This window comes from Bufo bufo, chromosome 2, assembly GCF_905171765.1.
Source record: "Bufo bufo chromosome 2, aBufBuf1.1, whole genome shotgun sequence".
NCBI classification, from domain to species: Eukaryota; Metazoa; Chordata; class Amphibia; order Anura; family Bufonidae; genus Bufo; species Bufo bufo.
In genome coordinates this window covers 106398813-106419024 of record NC_053390.1, presented here as the reverse complement: position 1 = coordinate 106419024, position 20212 = coordinate 106398813, and the positions used below count along the sequence as shown (strand labels likewise).

The following is a 20212-nucleotide window of genomic DNA, read 5'->3' as shown; positions in this document are numbered from 1 at the left end:
TATGTGTTCTAATACCAGTGCCGTTTGCTTGCTTGATTAACCCTTTATCTGTATATTAATTTGAAATGTACCGCCCTCTATGGGTGTGGATGTTACTGGGAGGTTCTCTATCCTTAATCATTGATGTCTGTATATATATATCTGTTTCCTACCATGTAAATTTACTTGTTGAAAAAGGCAGTTGCCGAAACGCATCCTAGATGATGGGACATATTGATTTATGACAATAAAATTTCTTGAAGATCAAGCCACGTCTGCTGGGATTTTCCATTTAGCTACACGTGCAATCGGTCCTATCCCGCGCGGCGTGCATCTCGGCGTGTGCTGGTCGACTCATTGCCACATCTCTCCTGACAGGTCTGTTTTACTACAATAACAACTCTGAGGCATTTTTTTCCCCTCACTTATTGGTACTAGAAGTTTATGAATAAATCTGCAACTGGGTATTACCAGTGGGGAGGGTGTTCCTGCCAAGTTTCCCACTGGCAGCACTGACTGGATAGTGTCAGACTGTGCAGGGACACATTCCCGAATGGCAACACCCAATTACAGATTAATTAATAAACTTCTAGTAGCAATAATCGAGGAATGGAAACGATAGAAAAGAAAAGATGCACCAGAATCATCACTGCATGGGAAATAAAATAAAACAGACCCAGAAGCACATGGAAATACACGGAAGCCCTTCTGTGTGCTTTCGGATCCATGCCTCCGCGCTGCAAAAGACAACACATCTTGCAGACCTACTGAGGCCAATGGGTCCGCACCGCAAGGCGCAGTGCACATAGCCAGTGCCCGTGTTTTGCGGATCCACAACAGCTTTGCAGTTCGCAATACAGACACGGCCGTCACACCTTCAGCCTAAAGACTATGAATGAGCATCACATACTCATGCCAGAATCGGACTGTTCTAGAGATAAGCGGCGCTGCCCCAGCAGAAGAGGTCTGCTGCAGTTTACTTCTGTTTGGATGTTGTGCTCCTTCTTTCTGTAAGAAGAGGTTCATCAGCAGCTGCAGCGTGCATCACACCTTACTGTGCCCCAACTACTGAAGGAGATAAGGTACTGCTGCTGCACAGCTTCCTCAAGAATAAGATAAGAATGATTCTATCATTTAATACCAAGTAGACAGGAAGTTTTCGAAGTGAAGTTCTGCAGCAGCATATGCACGGGGCAGTACATAATTGCAAAGCAGCAAATAACAGTCTCTCTGTTACGGTAAGGGGAAAAAATAAATAAAATAAAAAAGATACATCTGACACTTAAGCAACATAAGCAGATCCATAAAGTAGTTCCTTGTTCTTTTGCTTTCTTTTCATTAGCATCTAGAAGGGAACGGCAGATACTACATCCCTATTTATAGCAATGCGACGTACCACAACTGGAAGCTGGCAGTCTGAGTGGAATCACAAAAGTCAATACCCATTGAGACAGTAATGGATCCCTCTGGCTCCAGAGAATCTGCAAAATAAAATGTTTTCCCCAAATAAATTTACAAAGGTAAAAGAAAATGAAACAACAAACACCAGTCAGCATGCACATGCAATAAAAATGCTTGGCTTATCACATTACTGGCTGGGGAGGCTGGCTACACATGAGACCATGCTTCCCTGTCAGAAAAACAAGTATAAATAGGAGCCGCCATTCGGCAAGTGAATATCAGGTGTTGACTGGGCGAAATTGGATTTCAGTTAATGTGGCATTTGTTCTTTATTTAAATAGATACAACTATGGTGTCTGGGGGTCTGACATAGGGCGGCCATTTACACAACAGCTAAGAGATGGACTGCCTGCTACTAGGATTTACTAAAAACGCTGCTCGACTAGGACCCATGGTCAAGAGATATGGGAAAGCCACACATACAAATCCCATTAACTTCTTTCTCAACCTACAGTCATCTCAAACACCCACCATGCACCTTAGATACTCATTCAGCCGCTAGCTATTTCTGCCAGCCAGCACACACATGCACACTCGGCGTTATTGTTGGCGGCATGTGTTCTTTCACCTTTGGCGCCAGGTCTCCCTTGAGAACAAAGGATTGGGCATATTGAACTCTAACTGCCTGATCCTTCTATCCCACATCGGCTGTTATAGGAAAGTTGTGACACTCCCATGGACATTAGGTGGCAAGAGGGTCACACCAACATCGGTGCATTTCTCCAATGTTCACCTCATGTGTATGGCCACCTTTAAAGAGTCCTCCTATTAACCCGAGTCCAAATAACCTCCTTCACCCTTGTCAATCATAAGTTCAGAAGCATTTCTGCCTTGTGCTGCAGAACTGAATGCTACAGGATTGGTGGCAATGATTGTGTGGTCTGTCAACCCCACTGAAAAGACAACCAGACTACCAGGAATGATCAGTTGATGAGCTGGACTGACAGTAAAGAAGGCTACAGCCAGTTGGCAATAGTCAAACCATGACATCTGCCCTCTCAACTGGCATTAATAATCAGACTTTCTTTCCAGGAGTAAAATATTGATGATGTATTCTCAGGATAGGTCCTCATCATTTGATCGGTGGGGGTCCGACTCCCAGCACCCTTGTCGATCTATTTGATTAGGCTGCAGCACTCTCGTGAGTGCTGAGGCCTCTTCCTAGGCCAGTGATGTCACATTCATTGGTTGCGTGGCCTAAGAGCACCTAACTGCCATTCAAGTGAATGGATCTGGGCTGCAATACTAAAGCACAGTCGCTATATAATGTATGGGATAGGTCATCAAGCTTTGCCGATACATTTCCACACGTAACAAGACCGCCTTCTTTGTTCTCCTCTTGTCTGTTCCTTGCAATTCTCTCACGTGCACTTCCGATACTCACTACCCCAGCACATCAGACTCTCCCCCACCTGCACCCCTTTCCCTTGTAGACTGTACGCTCTTGCAGGCAGGGCCCCCTCCCCCTCTGTATCAGTCTGTTACTAAGTTCATCCACATTGGAACCGATTTATCATGCCTTCGCTTCAAAAAGTTGCAAAATAGGTGTTTAGTGACTGTTTGCGCTCATGTGAGCAAACATTTTCAGACTTTTTGCAGTTTTACAGCACTCGCTCCAGTCTGAGACTTTTTTTTTTTTTTATTGCAATCTCACTCTAGTAGGAAGGTGGAGAAGGAAAACTGGGGTAGCCAGACAAATTTTTCAAGTAACGTGAGACATTTGAGGAATGTGGCATAAAATACTCCATCAGACTGAAGCAAAACTGACTTCAAATATTTCCCTTATGATAAATTCCCCCCACTGTGTTTTGTGTTATGTATGTGTACCCCCCCACTGTGTTTTGTGTTATGCATGTGTACCCCCCCCACTGTGCTATGTGTTATGTATGTGTACCCCCCCACTGTGTTTTGTGTTATGTATGTGTACCCCCCCACTGTGTTTTGTGTTATGTATGTGTACCCCCCACTGTGCTTTGTGTTATATATGTGTACCCCCCCACTGTGCTTTGTGTTATATATGTGTACCCCCCCACTGTGTTTTGTGTTATGTATGTGTACCCCCCACTGTGTTTTGTGTTATGTATGTGTACCCCCCACTGTGTTTTGTGTTATGTATGTGTACCCCCCACTGTGCTTTGTGTTATATATGTGTACCCCCCCACTGTGCTTTGTGTTATGTATGTGTACCCCCCACTGTGTTTTGTGTTATGTATGTGTACCCCCCACTGTGTTTTGTGTTATGTATGTTTACCCCCCACTGTGTTTTGTGTTATGTATGTGTACCCCCCACTGTGTTTTGTGTTATGTATGTGTACCCCCCCACTGTGTTTTGTGTTATGTATGTGTACCCCCCCCCACTGTGTTTTGTGTTATGTATGTGTACCCCCCCACTGTGTTTTGTGTTATGTATGTGTACCCCCCCACTGTGTTTTGTGTTATGTATGTGTACCCCCCCCACTGTGTTTTGTGTTATGTATGTGTACCCCCCCAACTGTGTTTTGTGTTATGTATGTGTAACCCCCACTGTGTTTTGTGTTATGTATGTGTACCCCCCCCCACTGTGTTTTGTGTTATGTATGTGTACCCCACCACTGTGTTTTGTGTTATGTATGTGTACCCCCCCCCCCCCCCCCTTAGATGTACAGCTCCATGGAATTAATGGAGCTTTCAAATTAATAATACACCCAGAAAACCTCTTTAAAGAAATCCTGACGCATCTCAGTTTTAACGCAAGATGGATGTGTTCTGTCGTATGTGGATCAGTCTGTCTAATCGTGGCCATAAGCAGACATTACTGGGAATTGAATCTCCAGTACTAGTTGGACTAGTGGACCCTTCGGATCTTATTTTCTGCACAGTTTATCTCCCTACCAGACTCAGAAGAGAACTTCCGTATACCCCCATCCAAGTGCACAGCGCGAGTCTGAAGAGGCCTGTGCAGAGGAAAAACCTTAAAGCAGCACCGGGCTTTAGTATCCTGCCTTAAGGCTTTTAGTGGTTAGACAAAACCTACTTACACCGCATGTTAGCACTGTCAGAACTCTTCTGCCATACGTAATTCCTGCTGTCATCTGAATTGGGGCTTTTCGTTTTTAAACTTTAAATATTAGAAGCTCAACTTAGCCCTCTGATTTGGTGAACACATCCATACATGAGAAATTCCAGAATAAAGGGGGTAATTTACGATCAGAAATGTAAGCCTATATTAGACATATTTCCTGTGCAGATTGCGGAACAAATCGGCAACTTTTTCCCCGTTTGAGCCAGGTCTAAAAAATTGGGTGTGGCATGGGCCTGTTAGGTGTAGAAAATGTAGCAAGTAGGCTGGTTTACATTTAGACTGGCGCTGGATATGCTCAAGTTAGGGCACTTTCACACTTGCGTCAGGACGGATCCGACAGGCTGTTCACCCTGTTGGATCCATCCTTCCGCTATCTCGCTGTGCCGCCGCTCCGTCCCCATTAACTATAATGGGGACGGGGCGGAGATCCAGCGCAGTACGGCAGTTCACGGTGAGAGGCCGCCGGACTAAAAAGTTGGACATGCAGGACTTTTAGTCCGGCGGCCTTTCGCCGTGCACTGCCGTTCTGCGCCGGAGCTCCGCCTCCGTCCCCATTATAGTCAATGGGGACGGAGCGGCGGTCCGGCGGCACCACAAAATAGCGGACGGACGGATCCGACAGGGTGAATAGCCTGTCGGATCCGTCCTGACGCAAGTGTGAAAGTAGCCTTATGTAGGGGCCGGCACCTCTTCATAACTTTGGTAGATCCACTGCCAGCACAGAGGCTTAAGACCGGGGTCTAAAACGCCAGTCTTAATTAATGACCCCCAACGTTTTTAAAAAACTGACAGAAAGTTAGGATTCACATGACTGAATACTCATGTGGAAATCTGACTGAAATCAGCAGTCCCGTTCTCATACACAGCAGATTACTAAAGTTGTCTCCGAAAAAAACTGACCAAGTAGAACACACTAATTTCGGGCGGAAAATACAAAAAGATTAGCCCAGTTGAAGGACAGTAGGGCTAATTCTTTTGCGGGTCAATCACAGCCTCGGATTTCTGCTGTGGAAAAAAATGGTTGGATTCCAAATTTTCCACATGAACACAGCCTTCAACTCAAGGGCTTTTTTTCCTCTTACCTGAAAATGCTCCTTAGGGTATATTCACATGTCCGTATGTGTTTTGCGGATCCGCAAATTGCAGATTCGCAAAACACGGACACCGCATTTTGCGGACTGCACATCACTGGCACTCACAGAAAATGCCTTTTCTTGTCCAGACAAGAATAGAACATGTTCTATTTTTTTGCGGAACGGAAGTGCGGATCTGGAAGTGCAGATCCGCAAATGCGGACAGCACATTCTGGCCCCATTGAAAATTAATAGGCCCGCACCTGTTCCGCAAAATTGCGGAACAGATGCGGACACATTTTGCAGACGTGTGATTGGACCCTTAAGTAGGTTACCCCCTTTAGACTGGTTTCCATGTGCCCATTAGGCCATCTACTAGGGCATTTGGTTGGGAACCCTCCTTATAAGACAGTCTGGAGAGCCAGTAGAAATAATTTGCACTGTAGATACAAGTGACTGGATGCAGTGACATCGGCTACCACAAAGCCGTTGTCACTGGGGGATCAGGGATCAGAAATATCAGGGAGGACGTGACTATAAAGTTCCCAGAGAGTGGGTATGCACCCATGCCGTTGAAGCCGAGGGTGCCCACAAGGTGCCACTGTGCGAAGACTGGTACTATAAATAATATAGGATAGATCTGCGAGTAATTTCTAGAACACGCTCACTATCCTACACCCAACCTCTATCCAGGTCAACAGAACAGAGTGACCGAGAGGTACGGGAAGCAATAATCAATTCACCATACCACAGAGATGTACAGAATTCTGAAAATATCTTCTTCTGCTTCTTTCAATTCCTTCCTAACGCGGTAATGGACCATTAAAAGGACAGTCAAATATACAGCAGCTATCAGTCTAATTTGCCATGAACATATAAGACATTAATGAAACAGCGGTCTTCCTATTATCCTTTATGTCTTCACCGACAGGAGCACAGAGTTCCTTCATTCATGACAGGACCAGTCATATGAAATATGTGAAGCTGCAATTCTTGTGGATATTGCGCAGGATGAATCATCCGAGTAATATACCAGCGCTGTCATTTCCTTTAATTAGCCCCTAATAAAACTCATTGCATCTCAAGGCCTTCTTAACATGATCATTAGCTGTTCTTTTCCACATCAGTATGTAATAGTGCTCACATTAATATACAGCGCATATACAAAGCATCTAATAGAGATACCGCCAATCGATAATACCCCGACAGAGCAAATATAAGCATTTGTGTCACCTAATGGCCCCAAAACGTATGAAAAAGTTATTTTTTGGGGGGAATCATGTGAGAAATGATGATATATTGTGCCAGCAGTGGACATTGTTACCATACAATGACATTATGTATTACATCGCTCATATAGGTAATGTGAAGCACCAGTTTTAATTCAAAGTCATTGTCCACTCTAGACAATACCCTTTTGTAAAAAGGGTATGTTAAAATAAGCTCCTCACATAAGCTATCCCGCTGTTAGGACCCCCAGCATCAAGTTGTGGTGGAACCCAACAGCAAGTGTGTGGTTTAACTGCAGCGCCGCCACAGGGGAACTGAAGCATTACACAGTTTGCACTGAAATCAATGGGCTGTCTGTGGAATGCATGGATGTGTTGAGTCCCAAAGAGTGAGATGCAGGGGTAGGATTAAAATTTTTAACAGGTTCCCTAATCAACAGCAGACACACTGCATCACAACACGTTTACATATACACAGGGCTGTGCAGTCGGAGTCGGAGTCTGAGTCGGGGGAAATTTTGGGTACCTGGAGTCGGAGTCGGCAAACAATGCACCGACTCAGACTCCTACTAAATTTAGATTGGAATAAAAAAAAAAAAGCAAGTTTAAATGTCCCAATTCACAAAAAGTTATAATTAATGACTTCTCTACTGTAAGAATAAAGACCAATGCATGCAGTGCCTCACGTAACCGCAAAACGAACACGTTAAGTGACCGTGAAGAAGCATGCTTTTCATGTGCTTCACTATATGGCACGCAACGCACAGTTAGGAGCTGCAATACTTATACTTTCCATAGTGTTGTGTTCTGCTTTTACAGGGAACACAGCGTCCATGTGTAACCTAGCCTCTCACTGATAAGGGATTAAATAAATATGTTTTTTGCAGGACTAGAGACACTTGTATAAGTGAAGGGAATGGATAGCCAATAGTTCAAGACTGAAGCTGTAAACCATTGGAAAAACTGCTGTCATTTAGCTAAGGCTATAAAAACTAGCTAAGGCTATAAAAACTTGTTGGCTTCCCAGCCAGTAGTCCTGTGGTAGGTTGCGTTTCTTTCCCTCAAGGAATGTATAAAATACATTTGCATATTAATACAGAGGAGTCGGAGTCGGAAGTACATAAAACTGAGGAGTCGGAGTATTTATCTACCGACTCCACAGCCCTGCATATACATACATAATGATATACATATATAAATGAAAAAAGGAAATTAAAACAAGGAATAACTAAATTAAAAACAAAGGACGGAAGGTATGTAGAAGAGAATAAAGGGCTAGCCGACTGCCTTAATGAATACTTCTGTTCAGTTTTTACAAAAGAAAAAGGAGAAGGACCTCCACTAGAAAGGGTGACTAATAAATCATTTGATGCATGTATCTTTACAGAGGAAGATGTTCTAAGTTTGCTGTCTAAGGTGAAGACAAATAAGTCACAGGGGCCTGATGAGATACACCCAAAATTATTAAAAGAGCTTAGTGGTGAGCTGGCAAAACCGCTAACAGATTTATTTAACCAATCATTAGTAACAGGAGTCGTCCCGGAAGATTGGAAATTGGCAAATGTCGTGCCCATTCACAAGAAAGGTAGTAGGGAGAAATCGAGCAACTATAGACCAGTGAGTCTGACATCAATAGTAGGCAAATTAATGGAAACCCTATTAAAGGATAGGATTGTGGAACATCTAAAATCCCATGGATTGCAAGATGAAAAACAACATGGGTTTACTTCAGGGAGATCATGTCAAACAAATCTTATAGATTTTTTTGACTGGGTGACTAAAATAATAGACGGTGGAGGTGCAGTAGACATCGCATATCTAGATTTTAGTAAGGCTTTTGACACTGTCCCACATAGAAGACTTATCAATAAACTGCAGTCATTGAGCATGGACTCCCATATTGTTGAGTGGATTAGGCAGTGGCTGAGTGACAGACAGCAGAGGGTTGTAGTCAATGGAGAACATTCAAAACAAGGTCATGTTACCAGTGGGGTTCCACAGGGATCCGTACTGGGACCAATTTTGTTTAATATCTTCATAAGTGATATTGCAAAAGGCCTCGATGGTAAGGTTTGTCTTTTTGCTGATGACACAAAGATATGTAACAGGGTTGATGTTCCTGGGGGGAAACGCCAAATGGAAAAGGATTTAGGAAAACTAGAAGAATGGTCAGAACTCTGGCAACTGAAATTTAATGTGGATAAGTGCAAGATAATGCACCTGGGGCGTGAAAAACCCAAGGGCAGAATATAGAATATTTGACACAGTCCTGACCTCAGTATCTGAGGAAAGGGATTTAGGAGTAATTATTTCAGAAGACTTAAAGGTGGGAAGACAATGTAATAGAGCAGCACGAAATGCCAGCAGAATGCTTGGATGTATAGGGAGAGGTATAAGCAGTAGAAAGAGTGAAGTGCTTATGCCGCTGTACAGAACACTGGTGAGACCTCACTTGGAGTATTGTGCGCAGTACTGGAGGCCATATCTCCAGAAGCATATAGATACTCTAGAGAGAGTTCAGAGAAGAGCTACTAAACTAGTACATGGATTGCAGGATAAAACTTACCAGGAAAGGTTAAAGGACCTTAACATGTATAGCTTGGAAGAAAGAAGAGACAGAGGGGATATGATAGAAACTTTTAAATACATAAAGGGAATCAACTCGGTAAAGGAGGAGAGCATATTTAAAAGAAGAAAAACTACCACAAGAGGACACAGTTTTAAATTAGAGGGGCAAAGGTTTAAAAGTAATATAAGGAAGTATTACTTTACTGAGAGAGTAGTGGATGCATGGAATAGCCTTCCTGCAGAAGTGGTAGCTGCAAATACAGTGAAGGGGTTTAAGCATGCATGGGATAGACATAAGGCTATCCTTCATATAAGATAGGGCCAGGGACTATTCATAGGATTCAGATATATTGGGCAGACTAGATGGGCCAAATGGTTCTCATCTGCCGACACATTCTATGTTTCTATACACATAAATACACCATATACATGGTACACATACATAAATACACCATATATACACTACACACACATACCACCCAACTAAGGAGCTACACTATCAGCAGTGCGCAAAGCAATGGAACCGAACATCTCCAGCAGCCCTGCCGCCCGAGCACCGGATCGGGACTCAGCCCGTAACTTGGTTCTCCGATCCAGTTGTAATTTTAACAACCGGGTCTAGAGAACTGGAGGGAACTGGCTGAATCCCATGCCTGGTGCGATGTGGGTTTTACATGTGTGTTCTGAAAAGGGAGTGACCTCTTTAACCGAATCCTTTTGACTAATTTATGAGAAAACTGGAAAGGGAATCTGTCACCAGCGACCTCCCTATCCCACTGTCTGCAGACATATAGCTGTGGTTCACCTGATTAAAATGCTGTTTTTCTTTTGTTGATCCGAGGCTCCGTTCCAGAGTTAAAGGGGTTCTGCAGTTTGTTTAAACTGATGATCTATCCTCTGGATAGATTATCAGCATCTGATCGGCGGGGGTCCGACACCCGGGACCCCTGCCGATCAGCTGTTTGAGAAGGCAGCGCAGGCCCAGTGACATTACGACTAGTATCACTGGCCTGGGCGGGGCTAAGCTCTGTTCACTTAAATGGAGCTTAGCCGCGCCCAGGCCATTGATACTAGTAGTGATGTCACTGGGCCTGCGGTAAACAGTGAGAAGGCCGCAGCGCTACTGCCTTCTCAAACAGCTGATCGGCAGGGGTCCCGGGTGTCGGACCCCCGCCGATCAGATGCTGCTGATCTATCCAGAGGATAGATCATCAGTTTAAACACTGCAGAACCCCTTTATTTTACTTTTTTTAAATATGCAAATTAGGCCATTGGTGCAACAAGGCTATCACCATTGCTCTTATTGCACCCAGCTCCTCTCATTTCTATGTCTAGCGCCTCAGTCGCTGCTTGTCAATCAAAGCAGCCAGGGAGGGACTGCCCACCTAAAGAAGCGTAGCTTGGGTTGAACAGGAGCAATGGTGACGCCTTTGTAGCACCAATGGCCTAATTTGCATATTAAGCAAAAGTATCATAAATCAGTAATGGAGACTGGGATAAATAAAAAATAAAAAAAAAATAAACAGGATTTTAAATCAGGTGAACCACAGCTAAGTGTTATTCCCTTTCAGGAGGTATCATCCATCCAATAGGCAGAGGCCTGAAAAGTGCCACTGTGGAGGTAAAATATCCACTGTGTTTTACCTAAAATCAATTAAACTAATTATTTTCAAAAATGTATAGCAACAAAAATTAAAGCCAGAGTGATTTTAAAGAGTTATTCTAGCTGGTCACCAAAAAAAAGAGGTGTTCCAACTAGTAGTCAAACTTCACATAGTGCAATTCAAGATTTCTCACCTACTGGGCTGAACAAATGCATCTTCAGATCAGATTTCTGCTCTTCTATGTGAATGTCTTCTATTTCTTTGTCACTGGAATTGTTAAAAGTAATTTGCACGGAGACCATTTGAGCTCCAAAAATACACGGATGTCGTGGGAAGTAGTATTGGGCTGCCAGACCCTTGCCACTCATTCGATGGAGAAGTTCATGGGTCTTTGAAGGGACAAAAGATGGCAAGTACACCTATCGGTAAAGAAGAGACACAGTTTGTATTAAAAAGGCAAAATACAGGTATAGAGTGATAACATCCAGCAATAATGGCAGAAACATTGTTTAGTCCAAAAAGCAGTGCCCTCAATTTCCTGCTTCTACCGCACAATGTCTTCCTCGAGGCACCCTGCACACACATTACTGACAATTTTCTTCCCCCATTTTAGTCTGGATGATTTGTAGTGCAGTCCTGTAATGCATGACATGCCTTGGTGAGAGGGACCAAAACAAGCCAATGCACCATGGAGAAGCAGGAAACTTGACGGCAGACAGAAAACTGTTTTTGTGTGGTAGTCACTAAGATAGGAAGCCATGGAATTGTTCACATGTATTGGATTTAACATGGACTTCAGTGTGGATTCTGTGCTTAAATCAGCATCAAATAGGATAGTAATCCGCATCCCATGTATGAAAAATCCACAGCAGAAAGTAGTGGCATGTTACTTATTGTGGAGAGTTTTGCACAGAAAATCCAGGGATTCGCCTCGCCGAATGATAATGGAACTAACCAGTTCCAAACAAACTCTAAATCAGGAAAGAGGCAGAAGCAGCCACCGACAGTGAAGCTCCGCCGCGGAGTTAAATCCCCGCAATACTTTCATCGTACTTACAAGATAAAAGCATCATTAAGCATACAAAATATCAACATGAAGGGTCGCCCAACTCGGGTTTCATTTTATCTTGTAAGTACAATAAAACCACTGCATGAATTTAGCTCTGCTTCACTATTGGTGGCTGTTTCTGCATCTTTCCTGATCTAGACTTTGGTTGTTTTGAGCTGCTGGTGATAAGCCATTACACGAGGAGTTTGTCACTTCGAGTGTTGACCCCAGAGGAATGAAAAAAATAAGTGACTCTCTTAGGTTTTAAAATTGAGTAAGCAGTGCACACCTTTCGTATATATATATATATATATATATATATATATATATATATATATATATACACACACACATATATACATACACATATACACACACACACACACAGGTGAAACTCCAAAAATTAGAAAATCGTGCAAAAGTCCATTTATTTCAGTAATGAAAATTAAAAGGAATTGCATTAATGCAGCTTAAAATTAGAATTTTGTGAAAAGCTTCAATATTCTAGGCTCAAAGTGTCACACTCTAGTCAGCTAATTAATCCATACCCCTTGAGCAAAGGGGACCTCAAAATTGTGACTTTGGGGTTTCATAAGCTGTAAGACATAATCATCCAAATTATAACAAATAAAGGCTTGAAATATCTCGCTTTGCATGTAATGAGTCTCTCATATGTTAGTTTCACCTTTTAAGTTGCATTACTGAAATAAATGAACTTTGCACGATATTCTAATTTTTAGAGTTTCACCTGTATATGTATATCGCACGGGTATATTTCATCTATTTAATTTAATGTTTGTGTGTGTCATTAAAAGATGGATAGTATCCCCGCATAATATGACCTCTACAGCACCCCACCCCTTAACACTGACCCCCCTAGTGCCTCACCTCCTTAAAATGGGCCCTCCCCTTAACTTTGACCTTCACAGCAGCCTGACCCTTTCACAGTGAGTTCCACAGCACCCCAACCCCTTGATAGTGACCTCCACAGGGGGTCCGCCCCCTTGATAGTGACCTCCACAGGGGTCCGCCCCCTTAACAGTGACCTCTACAGCACCCCATCCCTTAACAGTGACCTCCATAGGGGACAGTCCCCTTCCAGGACATGTGTATCCCCGGCGCATGCGCGAGATTATGGCTCAGCAAACGCATTCTGTGGATACACATGTCAGCGCCTGGAATCGGCCTCACAGGATGCACTGCACATGCGCCAGCTGGCAATGAGGAGTGAATAAATTAGCAGTGGGGCGGTGCTGGGCTCCAACGGCTGGAGGGACAGCCCCTTGGGCTCCTTACCTCAGGTAATTACCATATTAATAAAAGCGATTTTCTAGAAAAATAACAACACTTAGGGTAGTAATAGTATATTTTAATACAAAACGAGCAGACTGATGTGATGATGTTAAAAGCTCTGTCACTAAAATCCACATGACAGAATCCCTTTAAACAGAGACCTCCACGGCACCTGCCCCTTTAACAGTGACTACCACAGTACCCTGCTGCCTTAACAGTGACCTCCACAGCAGCTGCCCCTTTAATAGTGGCCTCCACAGTGCCCGCCCCTTTAACAGTGACCTCCACAGAGGCTTGACAATCGTCCAATCGAATTCCTTTTCTTACGGGGCATTATTGTTTTTGATAGTATATAAAACCCCACAGAATTATTATACACTTCAGGTCATGTGCGTTACATCAGCCTCTACAACAACGTTGGCTAAGCGTCGCAATCAAAATCATGTTAACTCACACATAAGCTGTCTTATACTAAGAATTACCTTTGTTGCCTATAGCAACCAATCAGAGCTCATATTAATGACCTGTAGCAAAATAGAGGTGAGCTGTGATTGGTTGCTATATGTAACCTGATGAATATCCAGGCTAACTGCCACAACAACCAATGGCTCCTGGAGTTTGGTGGTTAGGTTACTAATTGTATTTTTTGGCAAATAATTTGAAAGCGCGGGGTGAAACTTTTCACTCAAAACATAGTCTATGACGTTCACTGAGTCACAGGAGGCGGCTGTGTAAAAGCGACAGTGCGGATTCCTTTAGCGGACATACATGCATACACTCAGCTTTATATATTATATAAAATATATATATATATATATATATATATATATATATATATATATATATATACATATATACACACACACACTGTATGCACACTGTATACATATAGATAGATATACAGATATACAGTCGTGGCCTAAAGTTTTGAGAATTACATAAATATTGGAAATTGGAAAAGTTGCTGCTTAAGTTTTTATAATAGCAATTTGCATATACTCCAGAATGTTATGAAGAGTGATGAATTGCATAGTCCTTCATTGCCATGAAAATTAACTTAACCCCAAAAAAAAACTTTCCACTGCATTTAATTGCTGTCATTAAAGGACCTGCTGAGATCATTTCAGTAATCGTCTTGTTAACTCAGGTGAGAATGTTGACGAGCACAAGGCTGGAGATCATTATGTCAGGCTGATTGGGTTAAAATGGCAGACTTGACATGTTAAAAGGAGGGTGATGCTTGAAATAATTGTTCTTCCATTGTTAACCATGGTGACCTGGAAAGAAACGCGTGCAGCCATCATTGCGTTGCATAAAAATGGCTTCACAGGCAAGGATATTGTGGCTACTAAGATTGCACCTCAATCAACAATTTATAGGATCATCAAGAACTTCAAGGAAAGAGGTTCAATTCTTGTTAAAAAGGCTTCAGGGCGTCCAAGAAAGTCCAGCAAGCGCCAGGATCGTCTCCTAAAGAGGATTCAGCTGCGGGATCGGAGTGCCACCAGTGCAGAGCTTGCTCAGGAATGGCAGCAGGCAGGTGTGAGCACATCTGCACGCACAGTGAGGCGAAGACTTTTGGAAGATGGCATAGTGTCAAGAAGGGCAGCAAAGAAGCCACTTCTCTCCAAAAAAAACATCAGGGACAGATTGATCTTCTGCAGAAAGTATGGTGAATGGACTGCTGAGGACTGGGGCAAAGTCATATTCTCTGATGAAGCCTCTTTCCGATTGTTTGGGGCATCTGGAAAAAGGCTTGTCCGGAGAAGAAAAGGTGAGCACTACCATCAGTCCTGTGTCATGCCAACAGTAAAGCATCCTGAGACCATTCATGTGTGGGGTTGCTTCTCATCCAAGGGAGTGGGCTCACTCACAATTTTGTCCAAAAAAACAGCTATGAATAAAGAATGGTACCAAAACACCCTCCAACAGCAACTTCTTCCAACAATCCAACAACAGTTTGGTGAAGAACAATGCATTTTCCAGCACGATGGAGCACCGTGCCATAAGGCAAAAGTGATAACTAAGTGGCTCGGGGACCAAAACGTTGACATTTTGGGTCCATGGCCTGGAAACTCCCCAGAGCTTAATCCCATTGAGAACTTGTGGTCAATCCTCAAGAGGCGGGTGGACAAACAAAAACCCACTAATTCTGACAAACTCCAAGAAGTGATTATGAAAGAATGGGTTGCTATCAGTCAGGAATTGGCCCAGAAGTTGATTGAGAGCATGCCCAGTCGAATTGCAGAGGTCCTGAAAAAGAAGGGCCAACATTGCAAATACTGACTCTTTGCATAAATGTCATGTTGTTGTCGATAAAAGCCTTTGAAACGTATGAAGTGCGTGTAATTATATTTCACTACATCACAGAAACAACTGAAACAAAGATCTAAAAGCAGTTTAGCAGCAAACTTTGTGAAAACTAATATTTGTGTCATTCTCAAAACTTTTGGCCACGACTGTAGAATTGTGTAAAGTAATTAACAAGTAATTAGCCACAGGTGGCTCTGGATAGAGTGGAGGCTTGGGCAGGGAAGTGGAAGATGAGGTTTACCACTGACAAACAGAAGGTTATGCACATGGGAAGGAATAATGCAAGTCACCAGTAAATGATAAAACACTGGGTAAGGCCTCATGCACAGGACTGTAGTTCTGGTCCACATCCGAGCCGCAGTTTTTGCGGCTTGGATGCCGACCCATTCACTTCAAAAAAATATATAACATGTCCTATTCTTGTCCGTTTTGCGGACAAAAATAGGCATTTCTACAATGGGCTGCTTGTTCCGCAAATTGCGGAAGGCACACGGGCGGATTCCGTGTTTTGCAAATCCGCAATTTGTGGACTGCAAAAAACGGAACGGTCGGGTGCATGTAGCCTAACACTGACATGGAAAAGGACCTAGGAATTTTAGTGAACAGCCAACTAAGCTGTAGAAACCAGTGTCAGGCAGCTGCTGCCAAGGCCAATAAGATAATGGGTTGCATCAAAAGGGGCATAGATGCCAGTGATGAGAACATAGTCCTACCACTTTACAAATCACTAGTCAGACCACACATGGAGTACTGTGTACAGTTCTGGGCTCCTTTGAACAAGGCAGACATAGCAGAGCTGGAGAGGGTTCAGAGAAGAGCAACTAAAGTAATATCTGGAATGGGGGACTACTACAGTACCATGAAAGATTATCAAAATTGGGGTTATTCACTTTAGAAAAAAGACTGAGGGGAGATCTAATAACTATGTATAAAAATTTTAGGGGTCAGTACAGAGATCTCTCCCATCTATTTATCTCCAGGACTGACTGTGACGAGGGGACATCCTCTGCGTCTGGAGGAAAGAAGGTTTGTACACAAACATAGAAGAGGATTCTTTACGGTAAGAGCAGTGAGACTATTGAACTCTCTGCCTGAGGAGGTGGTGATGGTGAGTACAATAAAAAAGAGTTCAAGAGGGGCCTGGATGTATTTCTGGAACGTAATAATATTACAGGCTATAGCTACTAGAGAGGGGTCGTTGATCCAGGGAGTTATTCTGGTTGCCTGATTGGAGTCGGGAAGGAATTTTTTCCCCTTAAGTGGGGAAAATTGGCTTCTACCTCACAGTTTTTTTTTTTGTTTTGCCTTCCTCTGGATCAACTTGCAGGATAACAGGCTGAACTGAATGAACAGATGTATTTCATCGGCTTTATAAACTACTGTATTTTTCGCCCCATAAGACGCATTCCCCCCCACCCCCAAATAAAAAAAAGTGTGTGTGTGTGTGTGTAGGGGGGAGTACTAATGAGCCATTATGGAAGCGCTCATTAGTACCGGAGGACCAGGAAGCGGTGAAGGATTTGTACTCACCGCTTCGTGGTCCTCGGCTGTGAAGGCTGCGCACAGCGTGACTGCGCTCTGTGATCTCATGCTGTGCGCAGCCTTCACAGCACAGCTGGAAGACAGAGCGCGCTGGAGGAGAGGAGCGTTGTCGTCCTCGTCCAGGAGCGGTAAGTGGTTTATTTATTTTATTAAACATGTGGCAATGGGGGCAACATGAGAGGCAATGGGGGCAACATGAGAGGCAATGGGGGCAACATGAGAGACAATGGGGGCAATATGAAAGGCAATGGGGGCAATATGAGAGGCAGTGGGGGCTGATATGAGGTGTGATGTCTGATTGGGGATTATTCACATGACTCGTTAAGGTCTTATTAACATTGGGGGTGTTAGCTGAGGTCTAATCTGAGGTGTAAAGGAAAATATTTTTTTCTTATTGTCCTACTCTAAAACCTAGGTGCGTCTTATGGGCGGGTGCGTCTTATAGGGCGAAAAATACGTTACATTACTATGTTTATATTTTCTATGCATAGATTTTATACAAATCTGTACAAAGCAATGGTCTGTGGGACCTGACTTGACATTTTTTGCTGGCTTTTTTATTTTCAAAAAAAAAAAAAAAGCCGTGTGTCTTCTTTCTTTTTGTTTCGTTTCCAACCACAGCGACCGAAAAGGGCTAGGGATCGACCGATTATCGGTTTTACCGATATTATCGGCCGATATTCAGGATTTTGACAGTTATCGGTATCGGCATCTATTTTGCAGATATTCCGATAACGTATGGGGAACACAGATCGCGATGCTCTCAGCGCTCTCTGTGCTCCATCAGCAGCACAGGGGAGAAGGAAGCAGTGTCTCCCTTTCCCCTGTGATGCTGCTGCCGCTAATGAAGAGACAGATGGGAAGATGAGGGGAGGGGCTTCTGCGCCACCAATGATGTTAACTTAGGCTACTTTCACACTAGCGTTCGGGGCTCCGCTTGTGAGCTCCGTTTGAAGGGGCTCACAAGCGGCCCCGAACACATCCGTACTGCCCTAATGCATTCTGAGTGGACGCGGATCCGCTCAGAATGCATCAGTCTGGCAGCGTTCAGCCTCCGCTCCGCTCAGCAAGCGGACACCTGAACGCTGCTTGCAGCGTTCGGGTGTCCGCCTGGCCGTGCGGAGGCAAACGGATCCGTCCAGACTTACAATATAAGTCAATGGGGACGGATCCGTTTGAATTTGATACTATATGGCTCAATTTTCAAACGGATCCGTCCCCCATTAACTTTCAATGTAAAGTCTGGACGGATCCGTCTGAAGCTACTTTCACACTTAGAATTTTTTCTACAATATAATGCAGACGGATCCGTTGTGAACGGATCCCAAGTCTGCATTATATGAGCGGATCTGTCTGGGCAGACCCCAGACGGATCCGCTCTGAACGCAAGTGTGAAAATAGCCTAACTCATTCATTCAAATTGAACAGGAGGCGGGGGCTGGCTGCAGAATCACATAGCCGGCTCCCGACCTCTATGATCGGTAGCTGTGATCTGCGGTAGTTAACCCCTTAGGTGCCGCGGATCGCAGCTACCGCTCATAGAGGTCGGGAGCCGGCTATGTGATTCTGCAGCCAGCCCCCGCCTCCTGTATATGAATAAATGAGATATTTATGTTCATTGGTTGCGCAGTGCGCGCCCCCAAGCCCCCCAGTTTTGATCATTGGTGGCAGTGGCCACAGGGTCCCCTCCTCCTCCGATCGGAGCCCCAGCAGTGTAAGCCTGGGGCTCCGATCAGTTACCATGGCAGCCAGAACGCTACTAAAGCCCTGGCTGCCTTGGTAAGCTCCATGCTGCTGTGTGCACAAAGCACAGAGCAGCAGGGACAGTGTGAGATCCTATTCACCCTGATAGAGATCTATCAGGTGAATAGGACAAGGGTTCTAGTCCCTAAGGGGGCTAAAAGTTAGTAAAAAAAACGACCAAAATATATAAGTATAAATAAAGAAAGATTTACAAAAAAACAAAAAACTACACATTAACAATAAAAATATTCATTTTCATCAGATTTGTGTAGGAATAAAAAAAAAAAAAAAAAGAATAAAATTTCACTGAATAATCGGTATAAATTATTGGCCTGAAAGTTCACAAGTTCACAAATTATCGGTATCGGCCCTAAAAAATCAATATCGGTTGATCCCTAATAAGGGCATACAAAATGTGTGTGTGTGTGTGTCTTGAGCCCTTATGCAAAGAAAAAGGTTCTGATGACAGCAGCAACATACATAAGACCTGAGAAGCTTAAACATAGTATTCTGCATACACAGAGGGAAGAAGGAGTAGAGTTAAAGTGATTACACTCAGCCACTTTACCTCTAATAGAAGACACGGAAGGAAAGAAACTTTAGAGCCATCAGAAAAATCCAAGCGCGGAACTTATGCAGCATATTTGTAAATGATAAGTCACACCTTTGGATGGTTTGCGAAAATAACCAATCAATTCTGTAGACACGACGCTATTTCTAAAGGAAATCTATGTGATTCCTGATGCCTGCAGATACACAGCAGCAAAGCACACATATTTTATCAGTTTATTACGGTAAGCAAATAAGCGTGGAATGAGAGGGCACATAACTGTCTACTTAGCGCTTACTGAAACATTTATAAGAGCTGTTATCTCCCTAATAACAGACAGACAGCGTGCAATTTTAAAGAGGAGAAAAGCTTCATATTTTTTAACACTTCACTAAAAAGTAACTGAAGAGTGTAAAATGAAAAATACTCTGTGCCGTTAGCTGGTAATGGACCATATTATCAACTCGAGTTAGATTTATAGGATACAAACTAGTCGCTAATAGTTATTTTATGACATAGCATGTCTGCTTTTTTAAGGTTATTAAGATTAAAAATCAAGAAACTTTCTAGAACGGAAAGAAATGAATTCTAATTTGTAATAGAGAAAATAAAATAAAAAAAATGCAAAATGGTTGCTTCAGGCGAAAGCTTAGGATGGAAAAACAAGAGCTTTGCAGAAGAGAAATCTTAGTAGAGGCCCACAAAGACTTAGGCTGAGTTCACACGGGCGAGATTTCCGCGCGGGTGC

The 20212-nt window shown here is 43.4% G+C and overlaps 1 protein-coding gene across 1 annotated transcript in view; it reads right to left on the bottom strand.

The window, feature by feature from the left end:
* The window catches only part of AP3B1 (adaptor related protein complex 3 subunit beta 1), a 287452-nt gene that overhangs the window by 61055 nt on the left and 206185 nt on the right, over nucleotides 1–20212 (bottom strand). Inside the window, 2 exon segments of the mRNA XM_040419630.1 lie at nucleotides 1376–1460; nucleotides 11169–11394. Of these exon segments, the coding sequence (XP_040275564.1) occupies nucleotides 1376–1460; nucleotides 11169–11394 (311 nt within the window).